Raw genomic sequence first — 26,272 nt, 5'->3', positions numbered from 1 at the left:
TTAAACCACAATTTAGGGTGAGGGCAAGAACAATCAGCAAATTAGACTATTTCTATATGCACACCTGTGCTTTCAACTTCCCGTTTTATTTAACCCATAACCATTGTCCTAATTTGGGCAATGTTAAAATAGTAAGAAGTTTGTTGAGACAAGTAGTAGGTGCATTATGAGTTTAATCACCATTTTGCTCCCCAAGTGAACCAAAGTTAAACAGTGTTGCTATTTAAAATGTGCTAAGTGCCCTGTTGGGATAAATCCAATGACTTGAGGTTGGCTGTGTCAACATAGGTTTGATGAGGCTCCAGTCAGTCCATGGTCTTGAGCTAAGCCAATCACATCTTAATATTGTGTCCTCTGCTAACTTCCTAGTTTTAGCAAAATTCTTCCACATGGAATCCTAACCATGTGGATTAGGTTAATCCTAATCCTTGACCCTTGGCCGAGATTCACGAGATTCACTCAACTTCAAAAGGAGGCATGCGTGGTAATGGAGAATACAGTATAAGACGTAACGTGGCTTAGGGCAAAGAGTGTGTACGCAAGAGTCAGATGATTGATTTGAGTCCTAGTTTCATCTCTTCCTCACTCTGTGAACTTGAGCATGTAAGAGGCTCAGCTCCATCACCCATAAGCAGGAGGATTTCATTCAATGTATGGACATCATCTATCACAGACTATGAACAGATTTTGTCAGCGAGCAAAGGGATACAAAATTCTTTATCGTGTATATAGAGAAATTTGTGCTGATGTGTCTGGGGGTGCAGGGTCACTTGGCAGTCTTCCTTACAGGAAGACACATAATTACTGGGGTTTACACAGGGATTTTTCACTTAGACATTGGACCACTGTGGAAGCTGATTAGTAAATATTTGTAGTTACAACATAGTAAGTTATAGTTGTTTGAGTCTTACCCTGTAAAAGTATTATTTTTCCCAAATATGCTTTATTTGGGGAACATATTAAGTATAAATGCTTAAACAAAGAAAACTGTCTTATAATGAAATTGAAAGGAATTATGAAAGGGAACTATTTTTGAGCAAGAGAGTCTTTTGGGAGTACTTTGAAATACCTACTGTGGCTGTATTTAATGCTGATCTGTTTTCCATAGATTTCAGGATTTCTAATGAAAGAAGTGTACTCTTTTTACAGAAAATGTACCTTCAGACACCACACAGACACACACACACACACACACACACAAATTTGTATACAATTTCCTTTGCGGATGCAACCCTAAATTAAAGAATTCCTGTTCTTGATTAGAGACAGCCTGAGAATTTAAAATGCTCCCTTAAGTCACACATAGAATCAGAAAACTCCCCTCCCCCATGCTGATCTTAAAACTACACAGAGCCAAAGTTGACAGAGGCATATGCAGTATCTGCAGGCTTTGTGGTTTCTGCTTTATGCTCATACTAGTAGCTATAAATAATCTCTTAAGTCTGTGAACAAATTCTTATGTTAGAACACAAGAGAGGTACAAGAGAAGAACAAAGATAGGTCAGGAAAATCTACCGTTGACAACAAATAAATTCAAATGCTAATGTTTTTAAGACAACCTTGGGTGACAGGGGCTTCCACTATGGAAGGAAAGGAAGGGTGTAGGTAGAACAGGAAAGTTGAGGCCCCAAGGTTCCACAGGAGCCTTCAGAGGAAAAGGAGATTCTGTTTACATTTATCTGACTCTGTTCTTTCCAAGTCAACCTACTGAGTTCAGAAAGCTAGCTGAGAGCCACTTGATCTGAGTGTGCCTCGGATCTGAGTGTGCCTCGGATCTGTCAGCTGCTAAATGGATCTGTGTAAGTTCCACTTTCCTAACAGAGGCACTTGGTAAGGCGCTGAGTGGTCATGACAACCCCAGAGTCTTGCACAGTCTGATAACCCACCTCACAATCCATCCCCTTCCCTCCTCCTGTGCTCTTCATGAGTTTCCAGAATGTAGCCAAGCCTGACCTGAGCATGACCCTGGGGGGTCCACCAGTTGGAGGCCACTGATCATGTGTTTCCCACTAGGCTGGACTTTGCTCCCCACAACTGTGGGATTCTGGGCTGGTCCTTCCACCTTTCTTTACATTGGTTTCCTACTATAATATGAGAGAACTGCCTTCTGATGCTAAGAGGATAATGACCTCTGATTATAAAGGAAAAGTTGCTTCTGGCAATGCAGTAATTGTGTGAATAAGCTTATTTTAAAACAATGAAACAACAATGGGAGCTGAAAGGGAGACTTCTCCCATTTCTTGAAGCACTAATCAGACTTTGAATAAGGCAAAGAGTCCAGATCTAAAGGGAAAAGAAGAAAACATGTGTCTCATCCTAAGACACAAATGTTTAAAAAGAAAGAAAGAAAATCTGTCTACTCAAATCCCACCATTGCTTTAAAGTTCAGCTCCAGTCCTACTTGATAGTAAAGCCTCCTCCAGTTAACCTAGACTTTTCACCCTTTTCTCTGACCATCACACAGTCCTACTGTTTATCTTTAACATCTTGTTTTTCCCACTGTTTCCCATTTCATCTGTGCAGAGCCTGACTCGCTAATAAGACCAGCAGTTTTTTTCCTTATTATCATTTTCATCTTCATTAGTATATTCTGTAGCCTTCTGCAACTCACATCATTAAAAAAAAATCTGCAAAACTAAGTTAAATTGAAAGGCAGAAAAGAATGGGACATAGCTGGAATTTTCGTTGGAGATGGGAAGAGGGCGTGTTCCTCTGATCTGGTGTATACTTTCTGTCTGTACTTAAGTGACTCCCAGGTTTTCTTCTCAAGTCCTTCAGTGAGAGATTTCCCAGTGGTCCAGTGACTAGGAGTCCATGCTTCCACAGAAGAGGGCACAGGTTCGATCCCTGTCAGAAAACTTCCTGCAGACCGCACAGAGAGGCACCCCCAAAATAGTTCACTTGGGAATTCCCTGGCTGTCCAATGCCTGGGTTCCATTCTTGGTCTGGGAACTAGGATCTCACAGGCCTCACAGGCAAAAAAAATGCTGTTACACCACAGATATTTGTTGGAACCTTCTTATGCACCATGTGGTATGCTCATCATGAAGATGTGTCGTGGCCAATCAATCCATCTCCGGTAGCATAACAGTATATAAATGCCATTTCTCCCCCAAACACCTCAAAATGCTTGAATCACAAAGTTCATTTCTTTCCACACCATTTGGGCAGAAGGGTCAAGCCAATAGAAAATCCTCCCTATGACTTTCAAGTGGTCAAAACCTGAGGCAAGGTGCTAAGATATTGGTGGTTTCCAACAGAGAAGCAAAGATCAGAACCAAACCCAGTCCTGCCTCCAGACAGGAACCAGCCCTTCCTTCCAGCCCCAGGCTCTTCAGACACCTGGTCATGCCCACGGGGCCCCAAGGGAAGTGGAGAGAAGAGACAGCCCCTCTGCAACAGGAACAAGGAGAGGAGGACCCAGCCCAGGCAGGTTCAATCTTATTCACTCAGAAGGGGAAGCTGCCCTCATGAAAAGGTCGCTTCCAACACCAGTTACTGCAAGGACACACCAGGCCAAACCCAGGCCCTGGAGAGTCAATGCCTACAGAGCAAACATTAACACAGCAAAGCGGAAGCAAAAATAATTTATTGTCAATATTTTAACTCCTCTCCAAAGAAGTTCTTCATTATTTTCTTAAAAGTACAAACATGAAGGCTTAGGTTTGACACATAAAATATAAAGAGGAAGAAGGGAAATTCACCTGTTTCACTAGTTTGAGGAACTATGCTCAAAAATGAGACAATGAGTTACAATAAACATATCTTCCAGTTAAATAACAAAGTACATTCACATTATCCAGAGTCCTGGGTCATAAAGAGCTCAACAAATCTAGCCTGAGATGCACACTCTGACACATCCCCACACACAGCTGCCTCCCCACACACACACATCATCCACCAGGGTCAGTTGAGATCCTGAGGCTATGAACCTCTCATTACATGACCACAGAACTCTCCTGGAAAATTTCCAGCAACGTCATTTTCCTAACAAGACCCTCTTGACAGGTAATTCTATGTCTGTAGGCGACCAAAACAGTCCCTCTTGTTCCCTCCAATCCTCACCTGCCAAAGGATCTGGCATTAAACTTCCAGCAGTTTAGTTCTGAGAGTGGTTCTTCCTATTTCACAATCATCTTCAATAAGATACATAATCAGTGCTTGAAGACACTGAGTCCTACAGGAAGGCTAGGGAACCCAGACAACAAAAAGTCAACATGAACTACCTCCAGCAGACGGTAAGCAGTCTTAATGACTGTCTGATGGAAGCTGATGAAAATATAAATGGACAAACAATCCAAAATGAAGAGTCATGTGTTCAAAATTCACAGGGACCCATGTCTTTGAAAGAGGTGTTCAGGAGTCACAGTAATTATGCAGGGAAATAATTAAGAAACATTTCATTTCTGTAGTGCTACATAACGCAATAACATTGGGTGATGTGCCAAGGCTGGTTTCCTGATATGTGGCAAGTCTACGCATCTTGGAAGTAGACATGAACAGTGTTAATTACCTTTGACAAAGTGCATGCCTTTTCCCCACAGCCTTGTCTGGAGGTAGATCAAACGTAGGTTTGGGAGGGAGGAGAGCGACTGGCTGAACTCCCCCTCGCTTGGCTTCTCCCTGTTGTCTCTCCTCTAGCCCAGGTTGGTGGGATCCTGCCTGAAAGAACCCCTTGCCCTAAAAAGAAAGTGTCCATTGTGGGTGGAGGGAACTGCCCCTGCAGATCTGCCAGCCGCCCCATCACCCCACCATCTCTAGACCCAGCTGGGGCACCGCTGGAGTACTGCTTAGTTAGACACCGAACCAGACTCTGTGACTGCAGAAGCTGGAGAGAAAGGACCGCCTCCACGCCTCCAGTCACTGAGTCCTTCTTTGTTAATTCTCAGGGTCTCTTCTGTAAAGTGGAATGAACTCTCGGCATCCCAGAGTTCAGCAGAGTGCTGCTGTCAGACATAGATCAACCTTCATAATTCTGAAAAGGAAATACAAACGAAAGTCACAGTTTAAAAAAAGGCATAATTATTTTAAACATCTATGTTTTTATTTTATTTTACTTGATTATGAACTCCAATGTAAAATTGGAATATTTGTAAACTCTTAACAGAGGAGGTTTACTCTCCAGGTAAGATACACACACACACACACACACACACACACACACACATGTTCACAACTCCTGAATTCCTTTCAAAAGGAAATAACACATTGTTTGCTTATTTACTTTGGCATAATTCATGATAAATAACATTTTGATGAGGACTTTTGGATGCAGAGGACATTTTAACAGTCAGTCTTTTTCCATAGTCTAATTGTAAAAATATTTCTAAATTTTCATTTTTTTAATATAAGCACAATACACAGTGAGAAACTCTAATGAGAGAAATGGTGCATAGCTGGCCTGGGGCCGAGGCACTTGGGCAATGACTGAGGACAAGACGCGGGGAGCCCAGTCTGCTGGGTGACTCCTTCACAGGTCAGGGAACAGTATGAAATAACTACCCCACGTCCAGAATAGCTCACAAGGTTCAAAATAAGTCACACAGCTGTTTTACGTTGTAAAACAGATTTCCCCTCCTTATCTTGGGACCCTACCCTCCACTAGGTGAAGAAGCTCAAGGAATGGGGGGATGGGGAGGGAGCAACCCATCACCAAAAAAAATTCACTTAACCCTGAGGACATTATGCTAAGTGAAATAAGTCAGAGAGAGAAAGACAAATACTGCATGATCTCACTTTTATGTAGAATCTCCAAACTCATAAAGAAAGAGATCAGATTGGTGGTTGCCACAAGCAAGGGGTGGAGGAGGAGGAATTGAATGAAGGTGGTCAAAAAACAGAAACTTCCTATTATAAGATAAATCAGTCCTGGGAACAAGTTCTCACAAGGGGAAAAATAGTTTTGTAACTTACATGGTAATGGTGATGGATGTTAACTACACTTATTATGGCAATCATTTCAAAATATATGGGTTGAGTCACTATTCTGTACCCCTTAAACTTACACTGTCTTGTCAATTATATCTCAATTAACACTGCAAAAAAATATAAATTTAAAAATTCCCTTATGACTATAATATTAAAGGAAGTTTTTCTTTGTAGAAGGCATCAAAATGCCTGCAGTTAGGTCAAGCAATCATATTCCCCAATTAGAGAAAGAGAAATACACAAACAATCCCTTAGGGATCCAAATTACAAGCTAATTTAAGGTTCAGGCTCTCTAGCAGACACGTTGGAAATTCCACGTACCTGCAGACTGGCTCCAGGGAATGCTTGGAATCCCTGAAATTGTAAAATTCTGTCCAGGGGGAAGAGTATGTGCATTTTTTTCCAGGGAGAAATTACACGGCTGTCTGCAAATTCTCTAAGAGGCATCTGAACCAAACGATTTTAAAAACCACTGCCCTTTGTAGAACAGACTTGTGGCTGCCAAGGGGGAGAAATGGGGGTGGAGTGATGGATCAGGAGTTTGGGGTTAGTGGATACAAACTATAAAACACAGAATGGATAAAGATCAAGGTCCTACGATATAGCACAGGGAACTCTATTCAATACCCTATGATAAACCACAATGGAAAAGAATCTGAAAAAGAATATATACATATAAATAGATAGATATGTGCTGTGCTTAGTCGCTCAGCCATGTCCGATTCTTTAATAGATAGAGAGATATCGGTATTACTAAATCACTTTGCTATACAGCAGAAATTAGCACAACATTGTAAACTGACTATACTTCAATAATTTTTTTTAATGGCCAAAAAAAAAAGAAGCTTTGCTATTTGAAGAATTAGAACACTGTCTTTGTGGGAAACCAGCTGCCTAGCTCATCACAGAAGGGGCTGCCCTGCCAAGCCCACAGTGCCTGGGAACACGCGAGCTGGCCTCAGAAGCCCCAGGCCTTGCTGGTCCCTCCTGGGGGCCCCTCCTCAATCCCTCTGGACTTTGCCCTGAGTTGCCCCTCCCGCTGCCTCCCTGCCCTCTAGACTCTCTTCGTCCTTTCTTGCTTTCCAAATGGTCACTGTCTTCCCTTCCATTTGAGAGGAAACTGATACTCACACTCCTGAAAATATCAAACCCTGTCCAGGCTCTGCAAAGAGGGTGTGGGGTCATGGAGAGACCGCCCCCCAGGAGAAACGCCCGAGAGAAGAGTGCGGTCTCCTGAGAAGCACAAAGGGCGCTGCTCATGGCTGCACCCTGGGGGCCACGCCGAATCTGAGGCTCAGCCCCAGGTCTTTCAGGCCTCACAAGCAACCTGCTGTTTGTCATGCTGTGTGTGGACTTCCCAGCTTCATAATCCTCTCAACTCTTTCTCACCCTCCTCCTCATCCCTCATCTCCGTTTGGGAAGAGCTGGGACCACAGTTCTGGAGAGGAGGCTCAGAGAGTCAAGGCCGTCACCACACAGCAGGCCGGAGGGCCTCTTCTCTCCTTCCGCTGTACACAGCATGGGGCTGGAGGGTCCTTCCTTCCTCCCCGCTTCTCTCCCTCCTTTCTGTCTTTCCTTCTTTCTTTTTAGAATTCCTGTGGAGGAGGCAGAACCTTTTCACTCCACACAATGTTACTGGTCTGGCCCATAGACACTCCATCTGTTCAGATGCTCAGTGAGGAAACTATTCACTATGTGACTTTCCCAGTGAGCTAAACGTCGGCCCTCTGAATGTCATTCCTTTTATTCATTTGGGGAAAGAATGCCTTAAGAACTGCTTTATATAAATCTCTGCCCTCCCAGGCCAAGGTGAGTCCACTCCCACCTCTCGTCCCCAAGAACCAAGCGCCATCACAGTAAACACCTCTTCAGTAAACACTGCGTGGGGATGTGTGCGCTCTATAACCTGTTCCACTCTTCTGACCCCTGGCAGCTGGCCCCATGCCTGCTGCTCACCACACCTCCTTCGTGACTGCCTTTTTCATTCATTCAACTAGTATTTCCCACTGCTGATGTACAGATTGTTTCTGATGGATTGTGGATAAGGAACCATCCAAAATCATTAGTATTACGGACTAACCAAGATCCAAAACCCATCCAAGGGAGCGCTCAGAAGTGGAAAACGAGAAGAATGGAAACTTAGGCTGACGCTCAGTGCAGACCACAGGGAGGAGGGCTCAGAGGCTAGCGGTCATCTCAACTCCCACCTTCCTTCCTGATAGGTTTTGTGCAGCGTTCTCAGATTCTGACAAGTGGGGTATCATCTATGCTTATTTAAATAACGTCCATTTCCTCATTCCATTCTTAGCTTTAAACGTCGATGCACACTTTGCTTATAATCTTCCAAGAAAGAGACGAACTTGCCTCTCTATATCCCTCTGTTAATATCTTAGACTAGTGGCCTTCAACAGAAAAGGATATTCTCCAGATTGAACCATCTTTCAACAATTTAATATACCATTTACTTCAAATTCTTCAGTACTTGCTTCTCCGGTGCGACCACAGCGTTTCCATGAAGGCATCTAATGATACTGTGATGTGGGGTTCGGAGCTTTGAGTGCGGGTGAACCACAGCAAGGAAACACGAAGCAACCCTCATTTTTATAGTTTGCTTCCATGACTTTTTTTTCCAGCTTCTCTATCTGCTCACAAAGGGTAGGGACTGGGTGACCTCCATGGACATGGAGCATCACCTGCTCAGAAATCAAAGTAAGCTCTCTGCCCCACCTGGTTCCCCCGTTTACCGTCACAGCTCTGCCTTCCGGACGTGCTCAACTTATTGTAGGAGCAGAGGGATCCTGGATCAAGCCCCAGAGTCTCACAACCAGCCACGTTCTGATCATGGAAATCCTGCTGCAAAACGCCCAGCACGAACTCCTCACTCATCACATACTTCATAAAACTGCCATCTTCAGGAGGAATCCTGAAGTGCAGGTGGAAGATTATTGTGGCATTTTCACCACTGAAAGAAAGGCAAACCAAACAGAGACAATAAACATATCAACAGCATCACACTGCAACTCAGGAAACTGATTTTAGCAAAAACATCTTTTGAGTTCTACAAGTTCTCCCAGTATAAAAAAGCAAAAAGTGTACTACCATAGAAGAGCCCTCGTCAATGCACTCATCACACAAAATTGCAGTTATCCAAACCTCCTTTCACCTAAAACCCAACCCCGAGAAGCCCACCGTGAGAGCCCATGCAGGGGAGGCTCCAAGAGCTACCTAATACCACACTTTGCCCAGAGGCAGGCCAAGGCAGCCCTTTTCTCCCTGGTCTCCCTTCTCCCACGGGCTTGTCAAAGCTCTCCAGTTTAACCAGTTCATCGATTAATCTATAAAATGGTCCATGTAGGGCCCAAAGCTCCCTGCCATTGGCAGGATACACAATCCTAAACTCCCCAGATGGCCCCGGGTACCAGCAGCAAATCTCACCTCCCTGGTTTGTCCCCAAAGTGAGCAACGGTTTCTGTCCTGTTTCTACTTCCCACGGTTTTGCATCACTCAGTAAGGGAACCTAGGAAAGAGGGTTTTTCTCTTTCTAGAACATATTCTCCTACTTCTAAAAGAAAAATAATCATACGGCTATCCTCAGCTGATCAATGGTCTACACAGCTTGTTAAACGCTACCTCCCCATTTACAATTCTCACAATTATCCTTTGGTTCAAGAAGGCCAGCCTTTTTTTTTAAAGGCCTAGATTAAGAGGTAGCAATAAAATATTTAAGAGTGATCATATCTGAGACTCTTACCCAAGGGTAAGTTTTGCAGTCAAGCCAGTCCCAGTAATGAATCAGAACACTGTCCCTGCCAACGACTGGCAAAGAGCTCTCTCTTGTGGCCAGAGATCACAAAGCCCAAACAAACCGAGATCATTCTGTCGTTTTTGAGACTGCATCCAAGGACTGCATTTTGGACTCTATTGTTGACTCTGATGCTACTCCATTTCTTCTAAGGGATTCCTGCCCACAGTAGTAGATATAATGATCATCTGAGTTAAATTCACCCATTCCTGTCCATTTTAGTTCACTGATTCCTAAAATGTCCATGTTCACTCTTGCCATCTCCTGTTTGACCACTTCCAACTTGCCTTGATTCATGCACCTAACATTCCAGGTTCCTACGGAATATTGTTCTTTACAGCATCAGACCTTGCTTCCATCACTGGTCACATTCACAACTGGGTGTTGCTTTTGCTTTGGCTCCTTCTCTTCATTCTTTCTGGAGTTATTTCTCCACTGATCTCCAGTAGCATATTGGGCACCTACCAACCTGGGGAGTTCATCTTTCACTGTCCTATCTTTTTGCCTTTTCATGCTGTTCATGGGGTTCTCAAGGCAAGAATACTGAAGTGGTTTGCCATTCCCTTCTCCAGTGGACCACATTCTGTCAGACCTCTCCACCATGACCCTTCTATCTTGGATGGCCCTACCCGGCATGGTTCATAGCTTCATTGAGTTAGACAAGACTGTGGTCCATGTTCCAAATAGGAAAAGGAGTACTTCAAGGCTGTATATTGTCACTCTGCTTATTTAACTTATATGCAGAGTACACCATGAGAAATGCTGGGCTGGAGGAAGCGCAGGCTGGAATCAAGATTGTCGGGACAAATATCAATAACCTCAGATATGCAGATGGCACCACCCTTATGGCAGAAAGTGAAGAAGAACTAAAGAGCCTCTTGATGAAGGTGAAAGAGGAGAGTGAAAAAGTTGGCCTAAAGCTCAGCATTCAGAAAACTAAGATTATAGCATCTGGTCCCATCACTTCATGGCAAATAGATGCGGAAACAGTGGCTGACTTTATTTTTCTGGGCTCCAAAATCACTGCAGATGGTACCTGCAGCCATGAAATTAAAAAACGCTTACTCCTTGGAAGAAAAGCTATGACCAACCTAGACAGCATATTAAAAAGCAGAAACATTACTTTGCCAACAAAGGTCCGTCTAGCCAAGGCTATGGTTCTTCCAGTGGTCATGTATGGATGTGAGAGTTGGACTATAAAGAAAGCTGAGCACAGAAGAATTGATGCTTTTGAACTGTGGTGTTGGAGAAGACTCTTGAGAGTCCCTTGGACTGCAAGGACATCCAACCAGTCCATCCTAAAGGACATCAGCCCTGAAAATTCATTGGAAGGACTGAGGCTGAAGCTGAAACTCCAATACTTTGGCCACCTGATGTGAAGAACTGACTCATTTGAAAAGACCCTGATGCTGAGAAAGATTGAGGGCAGGAAGAGAAGGGGACGACAGAGTATGAGATGGTTGGATGGCATCACTGACTCAATGGACATGGGTTTGGGTGGACTCTGGGAGTTGGTGATGGACAGGGAGGCCTGGCGTGCTGCGGTTCATGGGGTCGCAAGGAGTCGGACACGACTGAGTGACTAAACTGAACTGAACTTTGTGCTTTGGGGTTAGGGAAGTCCTTTTGGGTAACTCATGATGACTGTCAACCTCCAGAGAGAGACTGTAATACTCTACATTCTTACCTGAAGTCCATGACTTCAACCGAAGTGAAATAGCGGTTCAGAGCTGGTGAATCACTGTACACGTGTGTCACCTAAAACAAACAGGGGCAAGTTAACAACCACACATGACAGCCAGATCATACTGCATATCACCTGACAAGCAAAACTACTCCTGGGTGATGGAAATTCCACCCTAGGGAGGAATGAACTTACCAAGAGGCTCTGGGTGAAGAAACATGAAGGGGTGGGCCCCACACCAACCTAAATTCAAGTTGGCACTCATTTAAAGGGACCTCATTTGTAAGGACCAAGTGATCAGGCTGGGATTTTCAGCAACTCTTACACGTTGCACTGTGACATGTGGTCTGACTGGTCAACAGCCTGAGCCCACAAAGACCCAAGCACCACGGGAAGGAGGGAATCTCTAAGGGGCTGGGAAGACAGAACAGGCGACTCAGGGGCCCACACATCACCAGACAAAGAAAGGCCTCTTCTCTCCTTGCCCGGGAACTTCACTCCAAGGAGACACAGCCATGTGGTTTCTGGATAATGCAACCAAATGAGTGGTACAATTGCAATGATACAAAGTTCTTATTTTAGCCATCAAGTGTTGCAACCATAAAAAACAAGGACACCTGTGTTCCCACTCCCCAGGTTTCACCCCTTCACATTTTACCACATGTAGCTGAGCCATTTACCTGAAGAAACAGCACAGCTAACGTTATTTTCACACACTATTCCACCTTCCTCTCTCCCTGCCCACTACGAACCACTGCCCTGAAGCTGTCGTGTATCTTTTCCACGCATGTTTTCATGGATGCAACACTCCCTTATGTAATCATAACTATATGTAATTTTTTTTTGGCTGCTCCACACAGCATGCGGGATCTTAGTTTTCCAGCCAGGAATAGAACCCATGCCCCCTGCAATGGAAGTGTAGAGTCTTAACCACTGAACTGCCGGGTAAGTCCCCAACAACTTGATCTTTTTAGAAATACATATATAAATTCAATGCATGTTTTTATTCAAATAAAACATACCATATTCTACACCTTCTCTGATTTGATTTTTTTCACTCAAAATCACATTTGCAGTTTACCCACAATGGTCCCTTGGAGAGCATGGAGATCAAACCAGTCAATCCTAAAGGAAACCAACCCTGAATATTCATTGACAGGACTGATGCTAAAGCTGAAGCTCCAGTACTTTGGCCACCTGATTTGAAAAGCCAACTCACTGAAAAAGAAAAGACCCTGATGCTGGGAAAGATCGAAGGCAGGAGAAGGGGATGACCCAAGACGAGATGGTTGGATGGCATCACCGACTCAATGGACATGAGTTTGAGCAAGCTCCAGGAGATAGTGAAAGACAGGGAAGCCCGGCGTGCTGCAGTCCGTGGGGTTGCAAAGAGCTGAACACAACTGAGCGACTAAACAACAACAACACAATGTACTTCTAGATGGAGGTCACTCCGTCTGACTCCTAACTCTGCAGAGATTCCGTGAAATGACAGCTCCACCTTCTCCCCTCCCCTCCTGGGGGCCATATGCTTTGTTTCCGACTGTCTCCTGCCACAACTATGCTGAGGTGATCTGCTTGAACATCCCTAGGCCTCTCTTCTCATACAGGTAAGAGATTCCCTGGGTCATATACCAAGAGGAGACTTGGGTCTAAGAGTTAGCACATCTCCACCTTAACTGTTTCTGAATTGCACTCCATTTCACTCCCCTCCCACCAATGTACACGTGCTCTATTGCCCACAGCCTTGCCAGCATTTAAGGTTACCAGATTTTTCAATTGTTGCCAATCTGATGAGTTTTCATTGTGTTTACACTGTCATATTGTGTTCTAGTGAGGCTGAGTGTCTTTTCAGGTGTCTATTAACTATGGAATTTCTCAGCTTTGAATTGTCTGCCAGTGTTCTTTCTCTCGGGTTGCATTTTCTTACCCAAACTGCTTTACACTCTGGATACTAGCTGTTGGTTTGATGTCACAGATATCTTCTCCCACTCTTTGATTAGTCTTTCCATCATGTTTCAGAGATGTAAACCCCAACCTATAGTACCCCAGAACTTGTGGCTGAACGCATTTACATTGCATCTCTCTAAAATTATTACTTTGAAGTTTAAATGCCTTGTTCTTAGCAGGCAGGAGGACAGTGCTGGAATCTGGGTACTCCCCCAGCATGAATCCAGCTCTGAGGCTGGAAGCAAGCCTGTAGCTAGACCCACTCCTGCTGGCCTGAAGCCTCAAGCCCAACGTTGCTCTGGAAACTTCACCCCCATGGGTCCTCTGTGCTGAGCTCAGCATGCCCCGCTGCACCCATCATGGCTTGTCGCCTCACTGCTTTATTCCGCAGCAAGCAGCAGAACTACCCCCGAGGAAAGCCTGCCCATCATCTCCCACCCACCCTCGGCAGAATCTCAAGGAGGCTGCATCCGTTGTTTGCTCCCACTACACTCACGGGTGACAATCAAATTTCCCCAAGGTAGAGCAGAGGGGTTTAGAGCACTTCCTCCAACCCGGCCACTACTGCTGTCACCTGCATCAGAAGCTGACAGAAGAGGCACTGCTATCTCTGCCCTCTGTTCCCTTTGTGCTGATGGAAAAAAACAAAAAAACTCTAGGCCTTCAGGGAGGTCACTCTGCTAGTAAGGAATCTAGTCCTAGATGTACAGGCAGCCCAGTGTCCTCACGTTTTACCACACAACCCGTTCAGATGGAGCGAGGGGGAAAGTGTCTCCTGAACAACAAGGACAAAAGTAGCATAAAGTGTTAAGAACTCTGCGGGGAAGATGACTGGGCCATCTTAGAGTTTCTGAGCCCCAGAGAAAGTTGCCAACAGTCATTTAGAAAACCTGGAGGTTGGCGCAATCCCAGGACTGCTCAGAACAGGGAGGAAGATGAGGATGCTAGAGAGGGCATTTTTTTCTCAAGCGCTGAAAATAACAACAACAATAATAACAACAACAATATCCCTCTCTTCCTTTTATTTTTTAATTTACTTTAATTGCAGGATAATTACTTTACAATATAGTGATGGTTTTTGCCAAACATCAGTATGAATTGGCCATAGGTATACATGTGTCCCGGTCATTCTGAAGCCCCCACCGGCCTCGCTCCCCACCCTATCCCTCCAGGTTGGCAGAGAGCACCAGCTTTGAGTGCCCTGCGTCATATAGCAAACCCCACCTGGTTATCCCTCTCTTCCTTTTAGATTGAGCTTCTTTTGTCAGAAATTATGTCTGTCCTTCCTTCTTTTTTCCCTCCCTCTCATTCTTCCTTTCATTAATTCTTAGGGTCCTAAGCACTGTGTTTTGCACATTGATACTCAGAAAAAGTTTTAAAATTTCATGTTAAGAGATGGCATGGTATACTGATCAATTTCAGTGTCCACTCTAACATTTTTTTTGTGTGGCAGCATCACCTACTATGATTAGGAAATATTTACATATTTAGGAGCTGTCAACCACACTACTTTGGGATCATAAGAGTGAAAAGAGGCGCTCCTCACCCCTTGCTCTGGTGTTTCCCAAACTGTGCCAATGAGGCTGAGTGCAAACTGAGCTTTGAGCCCAGTGAGCCGATCACCAGAGTCAGGCACAGTGGCTCATCAGAAACCAGTTTCCATTATTTACAATGGAGCTTTCCAGGTGGTCCAATGGTTAAGAATCCGCCTGCCAATGCAGGAGACTCAGGAGACAGGCGTTCAATCCCTAGGTGGGAAGATCTCCTGGAAAAAGAAAGAGCAACCCACTCCAGTATTCTTGCTTGGAAAATTCCATGGTCAGAGGAGCCTGAGGGGCTGTAGTCCATGGGGTCACAAAGTGTCGGACACAACTGAACACACACACACACACACACAATTACTTACTATAGCCAAGATATGGGCGCAGCCTAAGAGTCCATCACCAGATGAATGGACAAAGGAGAGTGGTATACGCAGACGATGGAAAACTACTCAGCCATGAAAAAGAATGAAATGTTGCCATTCGCAACAACATGGATGGTCTTGGAGGGTATTGTACTAAGTGAAATAAGTCAGAGAATGACAGATACTGTGTGATATCAATTATATGCGGAATCTAAAAAGTAAAAGAAATGAGTAGATATAACAAGAACAAAAAAGAAACAGACTCACAGATGCAGAGATCAAACTAGTGGTTATCAGGGGAGAGTGAGGAGGGGGCGGGGCAAGATGTGGGCAGGGGGTTAAGCAGTACAAACTACTATACATAAAATAAACAGGCGATAAGGATATATTATATAACACAGGGAATATGGCCTATATTCTTTAGCAACTATAAGAGGAATGTAATCTTAAAAACTGTGAATCACTATGTCATACACCTGAAACATATAATACTGTGTATGAACTATATCTCAATTTTTTCTAAGTAATAATGTTAAAAAAAGAAAAAAATCTTCCAGAGGAAGAGGGATATGTCCCCTGCAATATTAGAAGGGCCACTGCTGACTCTGGCATCGAGCAGGTAAGCTGAGCTATGACGCTGAGTAGCTACCAGGCTAGCTTAAGCAAAGTTATCAGCCCAACCCAAAGAGAAGGAAACTGGCAGTGAGATATGAGAGGAGCCAGGAAAACTGTGCTTAGAAAGCAAGACAATAGAGCAAAACAGAGGGTGCAGTGTTTCAATATCCATTCCCATTTACTTTCCAAACCCAGAAACTGTCCTAAGTGGAAGAAAAGGGTTCTCGATCTGACAGTAAGATAGTAATATCTCCAAGTTCCTCATTTTTTTCCCGTGAACATTTGTTGGGAAACCAGAGAGCAGAAGTTTCTTCACCTCACTGCACCTTATGTTTATCATCTGCAAATCAGATAATTCTTTTTAAAAATGCCTTACAAAGTTCTTTATATGCATCTGTGGATATACAGGGAAAGTGAGGTGATTTCCATTTATCACAGTAGGAACCAACTCAAAGAGGCCTGTGAACTTGCCCCAGAGACCCACCAGTCTCTGTTCCTCAGCCATTATACCACAATGAATTAAAAACACCTGCAGAAGCTGCTCACATCTGCTTCTATGACCAGAGAGATGGCTCTTAGGTGAGTGAGTGACACCCATTTCCCTCTGACATAGACCAGTGACAACTGTGGATGCTGACTCACTTGGTTTCTCTTCGGCCAATGCAGAACCTCTCAATCAAAAAAGTAAAAAAGAGGGCACTGCCCTAGCCATCCACTGGGTAAGACTCTGCCCTTCAGGAAATAAAGGGAACTCACCCCGTTCAACCTATCTACCATAGGGATGAGAGTAACAGACAGCAGGCTGGTCATGCTTAGATTTTGTTCTCAAAAACTTTTCTGGGTCTGACTGTGAACCACTCTGTCTTTGACAGAATAACCAGGGCTGCTCCAACCAACCTTCATGGTCTTACTGCAGAGCCCCCATAACACACAGAGGCTCCTTCTCCTGCATTCCCCGCTCCATGAATGATATCACCATCCACCCACGTGGTCACCCAACCAGAAGCCTGGAGCCATGCTCTCCCTCAGCCACATCCTACCAGCCATGAAGTCCTATTGAGGGAGCAGACCTCTGAAATCTCACCTGAACCTCAGTTATCTCCCCTGACATCACCCTAATTCTAGGCTCCCTCACTTGTCATCCTTCTGACTAAGCCCTCCACTTCCAATGTTCCCATCATCACACACAGACTAAAACGAGAAGTTGACCATGTCAGCCTGCAGATGAAAGTCTTCCAGGACCTCACCAAAGAACCGGAAACCTTCGCAATCTGACCCCTTCCTTTCCGTTCAGCCTCACCTCTGCATTTCTGCTACACAGTATGTGGAGCTCATAGCACACTGCCGGGCAGATACCCTTGTGTTCTCTGCTCTCTAATCTGGAATACCCCTAGTTCACATTCCAAGACTCATCCTCCTCCAGGAGGCCCTCCAAGCCTCCATCTCTCTTCTGCGGTTGTAAATCACACTGTACATATCTCAGTGATGGAACATACCACACTGCTCATAACTATTTAATTGCTTCCTCTTGGACTCCAAATTCTTCCAACTGGGACTTTGAGCCCCACTGAGGGCACAGCCTCTATGGCCCTGGTACTAAGCATGTTGTCTAGCACCTCACAGACCCTCAATAAAATTTCAGGTTGAATCAAACCTAAGACCAGAGTGAGAAACAGAATACTGTCCTCCAGGACACATTCAGCTGGAGGCCAGGGCTCTTCCTTCCGGCTTTGCACTACAGAAAATCTATTTCTAAGCACTGGTTTCTGCCAATATCCAAAGAATCCAAGCTTGAAGCTATTTACTGGCTAGCTCTAACCCAGCTGCTCCAGAAGAATTCACACTCTAATGCTAAGAACTCAGTAATAATACATAAGGTAACTTACCCGCTTCTGGAGCATGTCAGGTAATTCCTCTTCAGAAACACACTCCTCTGGAATCTTTAGCATGACCGAGAATGTTTCATTTGATGACAATTCAAGTATTTCATTTTCATCTTCATCAATATAAGTTACTAAACAGAATAGGGGGGGATAAAAAGTAAAAGTAAGCACATGCATAAAATAACAAACATTCATTCCATTGGCTGCTATACTTAAGAAATAAACGAACAATGAGTATTCATCAAGCCTAGTCACAGTAAGCAAGTATGAGCAGAAATGCTTTCTTTTTCTCAGGTAGGCTGAATAAAGACAGGGGCTTGCCTCCATCACAATAAAATTTTGTTTCTTTATCTGATGACAGAGGGGGCTCAGATTCCATTGAACACAGACTGGGTGAAGGGCAGCTGGAAGAGGTGGGAAGAACATGAATTTCTTTGTCAAACTGACTCTTGCAACTTAGCTACTTTTACAGGTGTCAAGGCAGGTGCTAGAGATGGCCAACAAACAACAGGAGATGGGGGACAGGAGCAGAGCAAGGGATTTCCCTGAATCCCCTGTGCTTCTGTACCCACGCTGAGGACGTGACATCATTGAGAACAGCTCCTGGGTTAGAATCCGAGCCAGTAAGCATGAAGTCATCACTCTCCAGGATGTCCCAGGTGGGAAATGTTGACACACTCTGTTTGTAGAAGGAACGGACACTGCACTCAGAGTCCCAGGGCCCGCAGGACTCACATTCCTAAGACAACAGTTCTGTGCTGCTTGCATTCCAAGGACTGTGAGCTAACTGATTTTTAAGTAGTTAGAGCCAAAGGGAAAACACACTAAGTCAGCAGCCAGGAACTTGGAGCTGGCCCACTGGCACTCACTAGGCTCCCCTGGCCCCCTGCCAGCACCACCTGGGGACCACCTCTCCAACCCTGAGAAAAGCGTGGGTGGGAGGAACCCGGTGTTTGTGGGCCATGGACTTCTCTGTAATCCCGTGCCTCAAACGTAACATTATCAGTCTCTTTACTGGACTTTGCAAAGGCCACTGTGGTATCGACTCTGGGTTTATGATGGAAGTGAGAGTCCAGGTCCTTATTCCCTGAGGAAGTCTGAAGTGTGAGCCACAAGATCAAGGGAAGTTGCAGAGGAGTTAACACAGCAGGTCGGAGGCTGCCAGCCTTGGCAAGGCCAGTGCAAGGTTGACCCCTTACTGGAATCTGGAACTTGGATTCCCAGAGAATTCCCACGTTCCCTGGTAAGAGTGGCTAGCTGTGCCTCAACTGTTTACAGAAACAGCGTGGCTTGTGCCGAGCCTCTCCTTTCCTTCTGGGAGTCTGGGGTTTTAGTAGGTGCCAGGCAGAGCCTGCCCATGTGACCAATCCCAATTTAAACTGAATCTCTAATGAGCTTCCTTGGTGGACAAGACTTCACATGTTGTTGCCACAATTCATTGCTGGAGAAATTAAGTGCACCTGTGTGACTGCACTGGACGAGGATTCTTGGAAGCTTGCCCCTGGTTTCCTCTATATTTTGCTTTATATCCTTTAGCTGTAATAAATCATAATCACCTTTACAATATATGCTGAGTATCATGAGTCTTATCAGCAAACTGATGAATCTGGGGGTAATCCTGGGGATCCCAACACAGGGAATTATCCCTGCATCATTATTTGTTGTAAGTTATCATGTTATTTTGTCTGAGAATAAAAAGTTATGCCCTCAGGAATTTCCTGGTGATCCACTGGTTAAGACTCAGCACTTCCACTGCTATGGCCCTGCATTCAATCCCTGGTCACAGAACTAGGATCCCACAAACCACCAGTCAAAAAAAAAAAAAAAAAAAAGACTTAGGGCCTCAAAGCAGAAAACTTGCAAAGTATAGAAAACTGCAGCAAAGCAAAAAAAAAAATTACTAATAATTCTTTAATCAAAAGGTCTCCCCCCATATTTTATATATTTGAGGTCTTAATGAAAAGGTAATTTGTATATTGCTTTTTATTGTTTGCTGCCCTCATTGTTTATATGTCTTGATTCTTTTGTTCCTGTTATTAACATATCAAAAGGCATTTCCCACGTGTTCAAAATTCCTTGCAAAGATTATTTTAATGGCTACATTACTGTTCTAAAATCATTTAATGCTTTCAGCTTTCCAAAGTTATAAATAATGCTGCAATGGGTATCTTTGAGCTCTACACCCACCATGTGCATTTCCAGAGTAGATATCATTACCTCAGAAAAGAATAGGGATGCCAGAGAATGGATACAGGAGTCACAGAACTGCTGAACTCAAGGGCATTAAGAAATGCCAAGTTCACCATTGTATATGCTTGCTTCCTTTGCTATAGACTAATTGCCCATAATCACATGTGTTTACATTGATCTAGATTTCTGTTTTTGTGCCAGTGTGATACTGTTTTGATGAGTATGGCTTTGAAGTATAGTTTGAAGACAGGGAGCCTGATTCCTCTAGTTCCTTTTTCCTTTCCCAAGGTTGCTTTGATCATTCAGAGTCTTTCCTGTTTCCATACAAACTTAAAAAATTTTTGTTCTAGTTCTGTGAAAAGTGGTAATTGTAAATTGTAATTGTATTTTGTAATTGTAAGTTGTAATTGTATTTGTAATTGTAAATTATAATTGTAAATGTCATTGGTAATTTGATAGGGATCACAGTGAATCTGTGGATTGTTTTGGACAGTATGGTCACTTTGACAATATTGATTCTTCTGATCCAAGAACATGGTACATCCTTCCATTTGTTTGTGTGTTCTTTGATTTCTTATATCAGCGTTTTATAGTTTTCAGAGTAAGGGTCTTTCACCTCCTTAGGTAGCTTTATTCCAAGGTATTTTATTGTTTTTGGTACGAAAGTAAATGTGATTGTGTCCTTAATTTCTCTTTCTGATCTTTCATTGATAGTGTATAGAAATGCAACAGATTTTTGCATATTAATTTTGCATCCAATAACTTTACCAAATTCATTAATGAGCTCTAGTAGTTTTCTGGTATTGTGTTTAGGATTTTCTAAGTATAGTATCATATCATCTGCAAACAGTAACAGTTTTACTTCTTTTCCAATTTGGATGCCTTCTATTAAGAAATGCTGAGATCAAAAAGAGGTCTCTAATAATAGCTCTACTGTAATAACTTGTATGTTCTGAATAATGAATCTGTACAAGAACTAGCTAAAGAGTTGTGTTTGTTAAAATAGTAACAACAGCCACAATAGGCTTACCCAGTCAGCAGAATCTTTATGTTATTAATGAGATTTAATCTGGACAGTATTTCCAGGTAGAGAAAATGTCTTTTAAAAATCATAGTATATACAAAAGCACATTGGAAATACACAAAAATAGCTCTTTGGCAGGAATATAAGAAATGAGCCCAGAGAGGGAGAACTTAAATGCCAGATGTCTTCAGGAGATAACGGAAGTTGTTAAATGTCTCCCAGGAAGGAGACAGAGGAAAATCTGTTGGTGACAGATGGGATGACAGGCAACTGGGGGAGACTGGAGGTAAAGAGGCCACTGGACGCCAGAATAGGAAAGACAGATTTCAACTGACAGCCGTGAGAAGAGGAAGGAAGGAGAGGGAAGAGGAAGACCAGGATGGAGGAAACAGAGCTGACTGTAAAGGTGGCCAGAAGTTGTTTGAATTCCACCTCAGCCAGTCACAAGCCATGTGACTTAGGTCATTTAAATCTCTGAAGCAGTTTCCTCAACAGAAATACCAATGCCTACACTGTAGCTGATGGTAAAGGTAAGAACCACCATATCCAGCAGGGAGCCTAGAAGTAGGTGGGTAGTCAATGTTGAAAGTTACTATCAAGACACTACCAAGGAATGATAAGACCTAGTCATTATCTAGCTACAGGAGAGAAGAAGAAATAAAAAATGTTCCAAAGAATCAACCATGGGTAACAGGAAGAATAATAGCTGCTATATTAAGCATTATGCACAGACATCCTGCTATGCACTTGCAGTTTTTAACCTCATGTAATCCTCCAATCAACCTTATGAATTAAATATTCATGTTTTCATTTTAAAATGAAGACATTCTTAGAAAAAAGGCATAATCTGCTTAGGTCAATTGGGCTAGTTAAGTAGGAGGGTCAGGGTATATTTATAGACACAGATTCAGAAATCACTTATATTTTACAAATGAGGAAACTGAGGCCACGAACATTGAAGAATTTGCCTGAAGTTACACAATTGGATGATATAAACCTGGCTTCATGATTCACCACGAAAATATAAAGGGTGAGGAAGGGGATTCCCACAAATAGTAGTTTCAGATGAGTGATTAAGACAGTGATAGTTATTTCCAGGTTGAGAACTCCAGCAAAGGGCATGACTAAAACTCAGGGAAAATGTGTGCATGAATTTCTCGGAGTCATTTCCAAGATGGGGATGGCTGCTGACTTGGGACTAAATGAACTTCTAAAGGGAAAGAACGAAGAATGAGAAAAGTCAGAAACCTGAAGATATGCCTCCTGCAACCACAACACAGAGGCCAAAGGCAGAAATAAAGTCTGGGAGTTCTGAAGGCCTAAAAGAGTACAACACAGCTGAGAGAGCTGGCAGCTGCAAACAGGGCAGAGAGGGGACGGGAGAAAGACCACTGGGCTTCATCATCAGACACTTGCTGTTGACCTTAGGAAGAGAATTTGGGACCAACGGATACAGTAGTTTAGGAGTACAGATCTCTCTTTCTAGAAGTTTGCCAGTGAAAAGAGAGAAATATCTAAATGAAGTAGCAAGATGCTGATGGAAGACTGCTCTGAAAGAGAGACTATGAGCACATTTGAAGAGGCCCAAGAGGATGCTTTTAGAGAAGGCGTGCAATATCTGGAAGTCCACAGGTCAGAAGAAGCTGGAGAGGATTCTATGGAGAGCATAGGTGAAGAGGTTGGTCTTAGGAAGGCAGAGGATCATATGATACATGAGGGAAAGAGAAGCAGGGGAAAATGAAGAGAAATTTCAAGGTCCTGGACTGTGAAGTCCCTGCTCCCAAGGACCTTGCTGTCTGCCTAGGATTTTGCCAAAGTCACCCTATACCAGGGAGCAACCTGTGTGACCTACTTATCTATCAGGACTGTGTGATGTTGTAAGCTGTGGTTCTTATTCCCAAGATCTGGTAAGAGAGCTGGGAGGCATCACATAAGGGTTTCTAAACTATTAAAAATGGTCACCTTTCAATCACATTTGTAAGCATCTACCTACTTGTTACAGTTTGCATTCTGTAACACTTAAAATATTTTTGCCCAAACCAAGGAAGGGTTTCACTAGTTAAGGTGTTCCTAGGATCTTCCCCCTGCCTGGTTGGGACAGGTTAATAAAGAAAGCAGAGTCCTTGAGGATGCTTAAATGATTCTTCAAATTATCCAGACAGGAAAGGACTTAGAGAGAGGAAGGGAGGGAGACAGAGAGGAAAGCTTCCCCCCACCCCGCCCACTGCCTTTACCCTTCACAACAAGGAATTTGTAATTCCTTAGGGAGAAAGAGAGAGAATCCATCAGTATTTCTTTTTTTGAGAGCTGGATCAAAACTAGGCCTCTAGAGACAACAAGGAGATTCTCTGATCTATGACCCCGCCCCCAAATTGTCCGTTTTAAGAAGGTCTCAAAAAGAAAAAAATTATAATAATAAAGTTTCATTGTCTCCGTGAGCCTGGAGGAGTGTTAGCCTCTGATCCACAGTATGGACACAGCCCAGGGTCAATGCCTTAAGCTGAGCTGTGATCCTAACTTTCCATCACTTCAGTGGCATTCCAAGGGCAGAGTGGGGGGCCAGCTCATCCCAGGTACAGGCAAGAAGGGGTGCACTATCTGTATAGAATTAATAATAATGCAACTGACCACAGGATGGTCTGCTTGTATTATCACCACATCATGGCCATTCCTATCAATGTCAGTGATAAGATACAGCTCCCCCCAGGCATCTCATTCTGGGTACCCTATTGTCCCCTCCCTAGAATTGGATGCCCTTCCACACTGGGATACAGTTAATGTCCCCTCTCTGTCCACTCCAGCTCCGCGGTTATTATCATCTTCATCTCTAAGCCTTAGTCTGGGGACTGCAGAGCCCTGAGACAGTAGAGTAAGGAGGCAGGAGGAAGGGAATGGCAAACAAGGTCCTGAGAAACTTCACTTCTGAATGAAGACACAGCACTTTTTAACAAATGCATACTCATTCCTTTGTTTTATATATTGAAGTATAGTTGCCATACAATATTATATAAGTTATGAAAAGAAAGTGAAGTTTGCTCAGTCGTGTCCGACTCTTTGCGACCCCATGGACTATACAGTTCATGGAATTCTCCAGGCCAGAATACTGAAGTGGGTAGCCTTGGCCTTCTCCAGGGTATCTTCCTGACCCAGGGATTGAACCCAGGTCTCCCACACTGCAGGCAGATTCTCTACCAGCTGAGCCACAAGGGAAGTCCATGGATACTGGAGTGGGTAGCCTATCCCTTCTCCAGCGGATCTTCCCAACCCAGGAATTGAACTGGGGTCTCCTGCATTGCAGGTGGATTCTTTACCAACTGACCTATCAAGTGTACAATATAGTGATTCACAATTTTTAAAGGTTATAATACCTTCATAGTCATTATAAAATACTGGCTACATTTCCCGTGTTGTACAATATATCCCTGTCACTTATTTTATACCTAAAAGTTGGGATTTCTTTCCGCCTTACCCATATATCGCCCCTCCTACATTCACTAATGAAGGCACAGCCTTCGACTTTCCCAGGCAGCAGCATTTTCCACAGATTGCCAAGAGATTCTATCAACATTCAATTCATATCAATGGGCCTGGCAATTGAACAATGGCTGATTATTGCAGACTATCATCCCAGGCATACCCATGGAGCTGCTCTGGGTGAGGCTGGGACGCCCAGAGGGAATCCTGTCCTTCCTCCTTCTTACCTCCCGTACCCCCAACAGCCACACTAGACTCTCCCCACAGGCCCAAACCCTTGAGAGTTCAGGTGCCAAGTAAAGTAAAAGTATTTCCCTGATTTAAAAAAAAGTAAAAGTTTGAAAATCTCTTGGAGCATCAACACTTTTAAACAATTTTATAACCAAATTAAAAAGAAAGTTTGCACCACAGGTGTTAAGAAAAAGTTCTTCCCTAAATATGATCCTGTAAACTCTCCTGTCCCCTGAGAAACTGTGGAGGGAAATGGAATCCTTTCCTCTGCAATTTGTTCTTCATGATTTGAAGTTAAATGACTCTCTGAGAATGGAAGACAGCTCTGGGGTCTTGAGTCTCTTGGGTTTTGTCTGTTTTCTTTTTTCTCCATACACTTGGCGGGATCTTTGTTCCCCAACCAGAGATCAAACTCAGCATGGAGTCTTAACCACTGGACCACCAGTGAAATGCCTGGGTCCAGGGCTTTAGAATCCTGAATATCAATCAAACCAACCAGATCTGTGGCATCGTCCTCTGTTACAGGCTCCCGATGCTAGCAGACAGACCAGCCAACTTTCAGGACAGCACTGGCTGGTGTGACAGGACAAGGCTGTGTGACTCAGTTCAGTTTCAACATCTACACGTGGGAGCTGATGGGAAGAGGGCGCTCCAGCACTCACACTAAACCTACTGTCCTCCGTGTGATGGAGGAGGGACAGCAGCACCCCTTATCCGCTGCTCCCTGCCTCGGGCCAACTGTGGGCACAAAGCCACAGCATCCCGCCTCACACCGCCATGACTGAGCAAACATGGCGGCCGCCTGGGAGGCGCGCGCGCTGGGGGCTGGCCCACCTCACCAGAGTTTTCCTGTTCCTTCAGGGACCATGAAACCTTGAGACAGGAGGCCAAAGGATTGGGACAAGGCGGAACAGAAGGCGAATAACGAATGCAGTCCCTTAGGCGAACTCCCAGGGCCCCCCTCTGGAGAAACTCGGGGCCGCCATTCTGGCTCTCGTTCTGTGACTGGGTTTGCTACGGACAGCCCGGCTCCACCTTAATCCTGTGGTGACCGGATCACTCTCGTGATCCACTTCAGAGTGAGTATCCCCGCTTCAAAGAGCCCCCGCACACCGCTACAGCCTGCAACCACCCCTACATACAAATGAAAGCATTTTCGTTTTTTTGAAACAGAAATGATTTTCCACTAGGTGGCGCTATATTAGGCATCATAAAAATACTGATAATCATAAAAAAAATAATAGCAACTACCTAAAAGACGTTTAAAAGTGTGGAAAAGTACATATATATATATATATATATATATATATGTTCACACATAACTTTTAATGAATTGTCAAAATGATCACAATGTAACATTAAAATCTTAAAGTTAAGCCACAAAATTATTAAAAAAAAAAAAAAAAAACTGACCTCAAATTATCCTTAAAACACAAGTAAGAAAAAGACTAGAGAAGAGTGTAGCAAAATACTAGTAATGTGGGTGGGCTTTATGGGTCCCTGAACATGCACTATTTTCATATTCAGAATAAAAAATAAAATGAGATAATATATGTAAAATACATAGGTAACACCAGCACCATGA

General features: G+C 43.8%; 1 protein-coding gene across 2 annotated transcripts in view; it reads right to left on the bottom strand.

Annotated features, from left to right (window-relative positions):
* Window positions 1-3,571: 3,571 nt before the first annotated feature.
* C31H3orf52 (chromosome 31 C3orf52 homolog) overlaps window positions 3,572-26,272 on the bottom strand; it is a 34,797-nt gene continuing 12,096 nt past the window's right edge. Inside the window, exons 3-6 of one of the 2 annotated variants that reach the window (XM_061134273.1) lie at window positions 17,772-17,899; window positions 11,418-11,488; window positions 8,656-8,890; window positions 3,572-4,975 (exon numbers count right to left, since the gene is read on the bottom strand). In XM_061134273.1, coding sequence (XP_060990256.1) covers window positions 4,961-4,975; window positions 8,656-8,890; window positions 11,418-11,488; window positions 17,772-17,899 — 449 coding nt within the window. In that variant the 3' untranslated portion in view covers window positions 3,572-4,960. The remainder of the gene's footprint in view (window positions 4,976-8,655; window positions 8,891-11,417; window positions 11,489-17,771; window positions 17,900-26,272) is intronic. The other variant, XM_061134274.1, reaches the window with a different exon arrangement.

The sequence above is a fragment of the Dama dama genome, chromosome 31, assembly GCF_033118175.1.
Source record: "Dama dama isolate Ldn47 chromosome 31, ASM3311817v1, whole genome shotgun sequence".
Lineage (NCBI taxonomy): Eukaryota > Metazoa > Chordata > Mammalia > Artiodactyla > Cervidae > Dama > Dama dama.
Note: the sequence above shows the minus strand (reverse complement) of the source record. Positions and strands in the feature narration are given on the sequence as shown.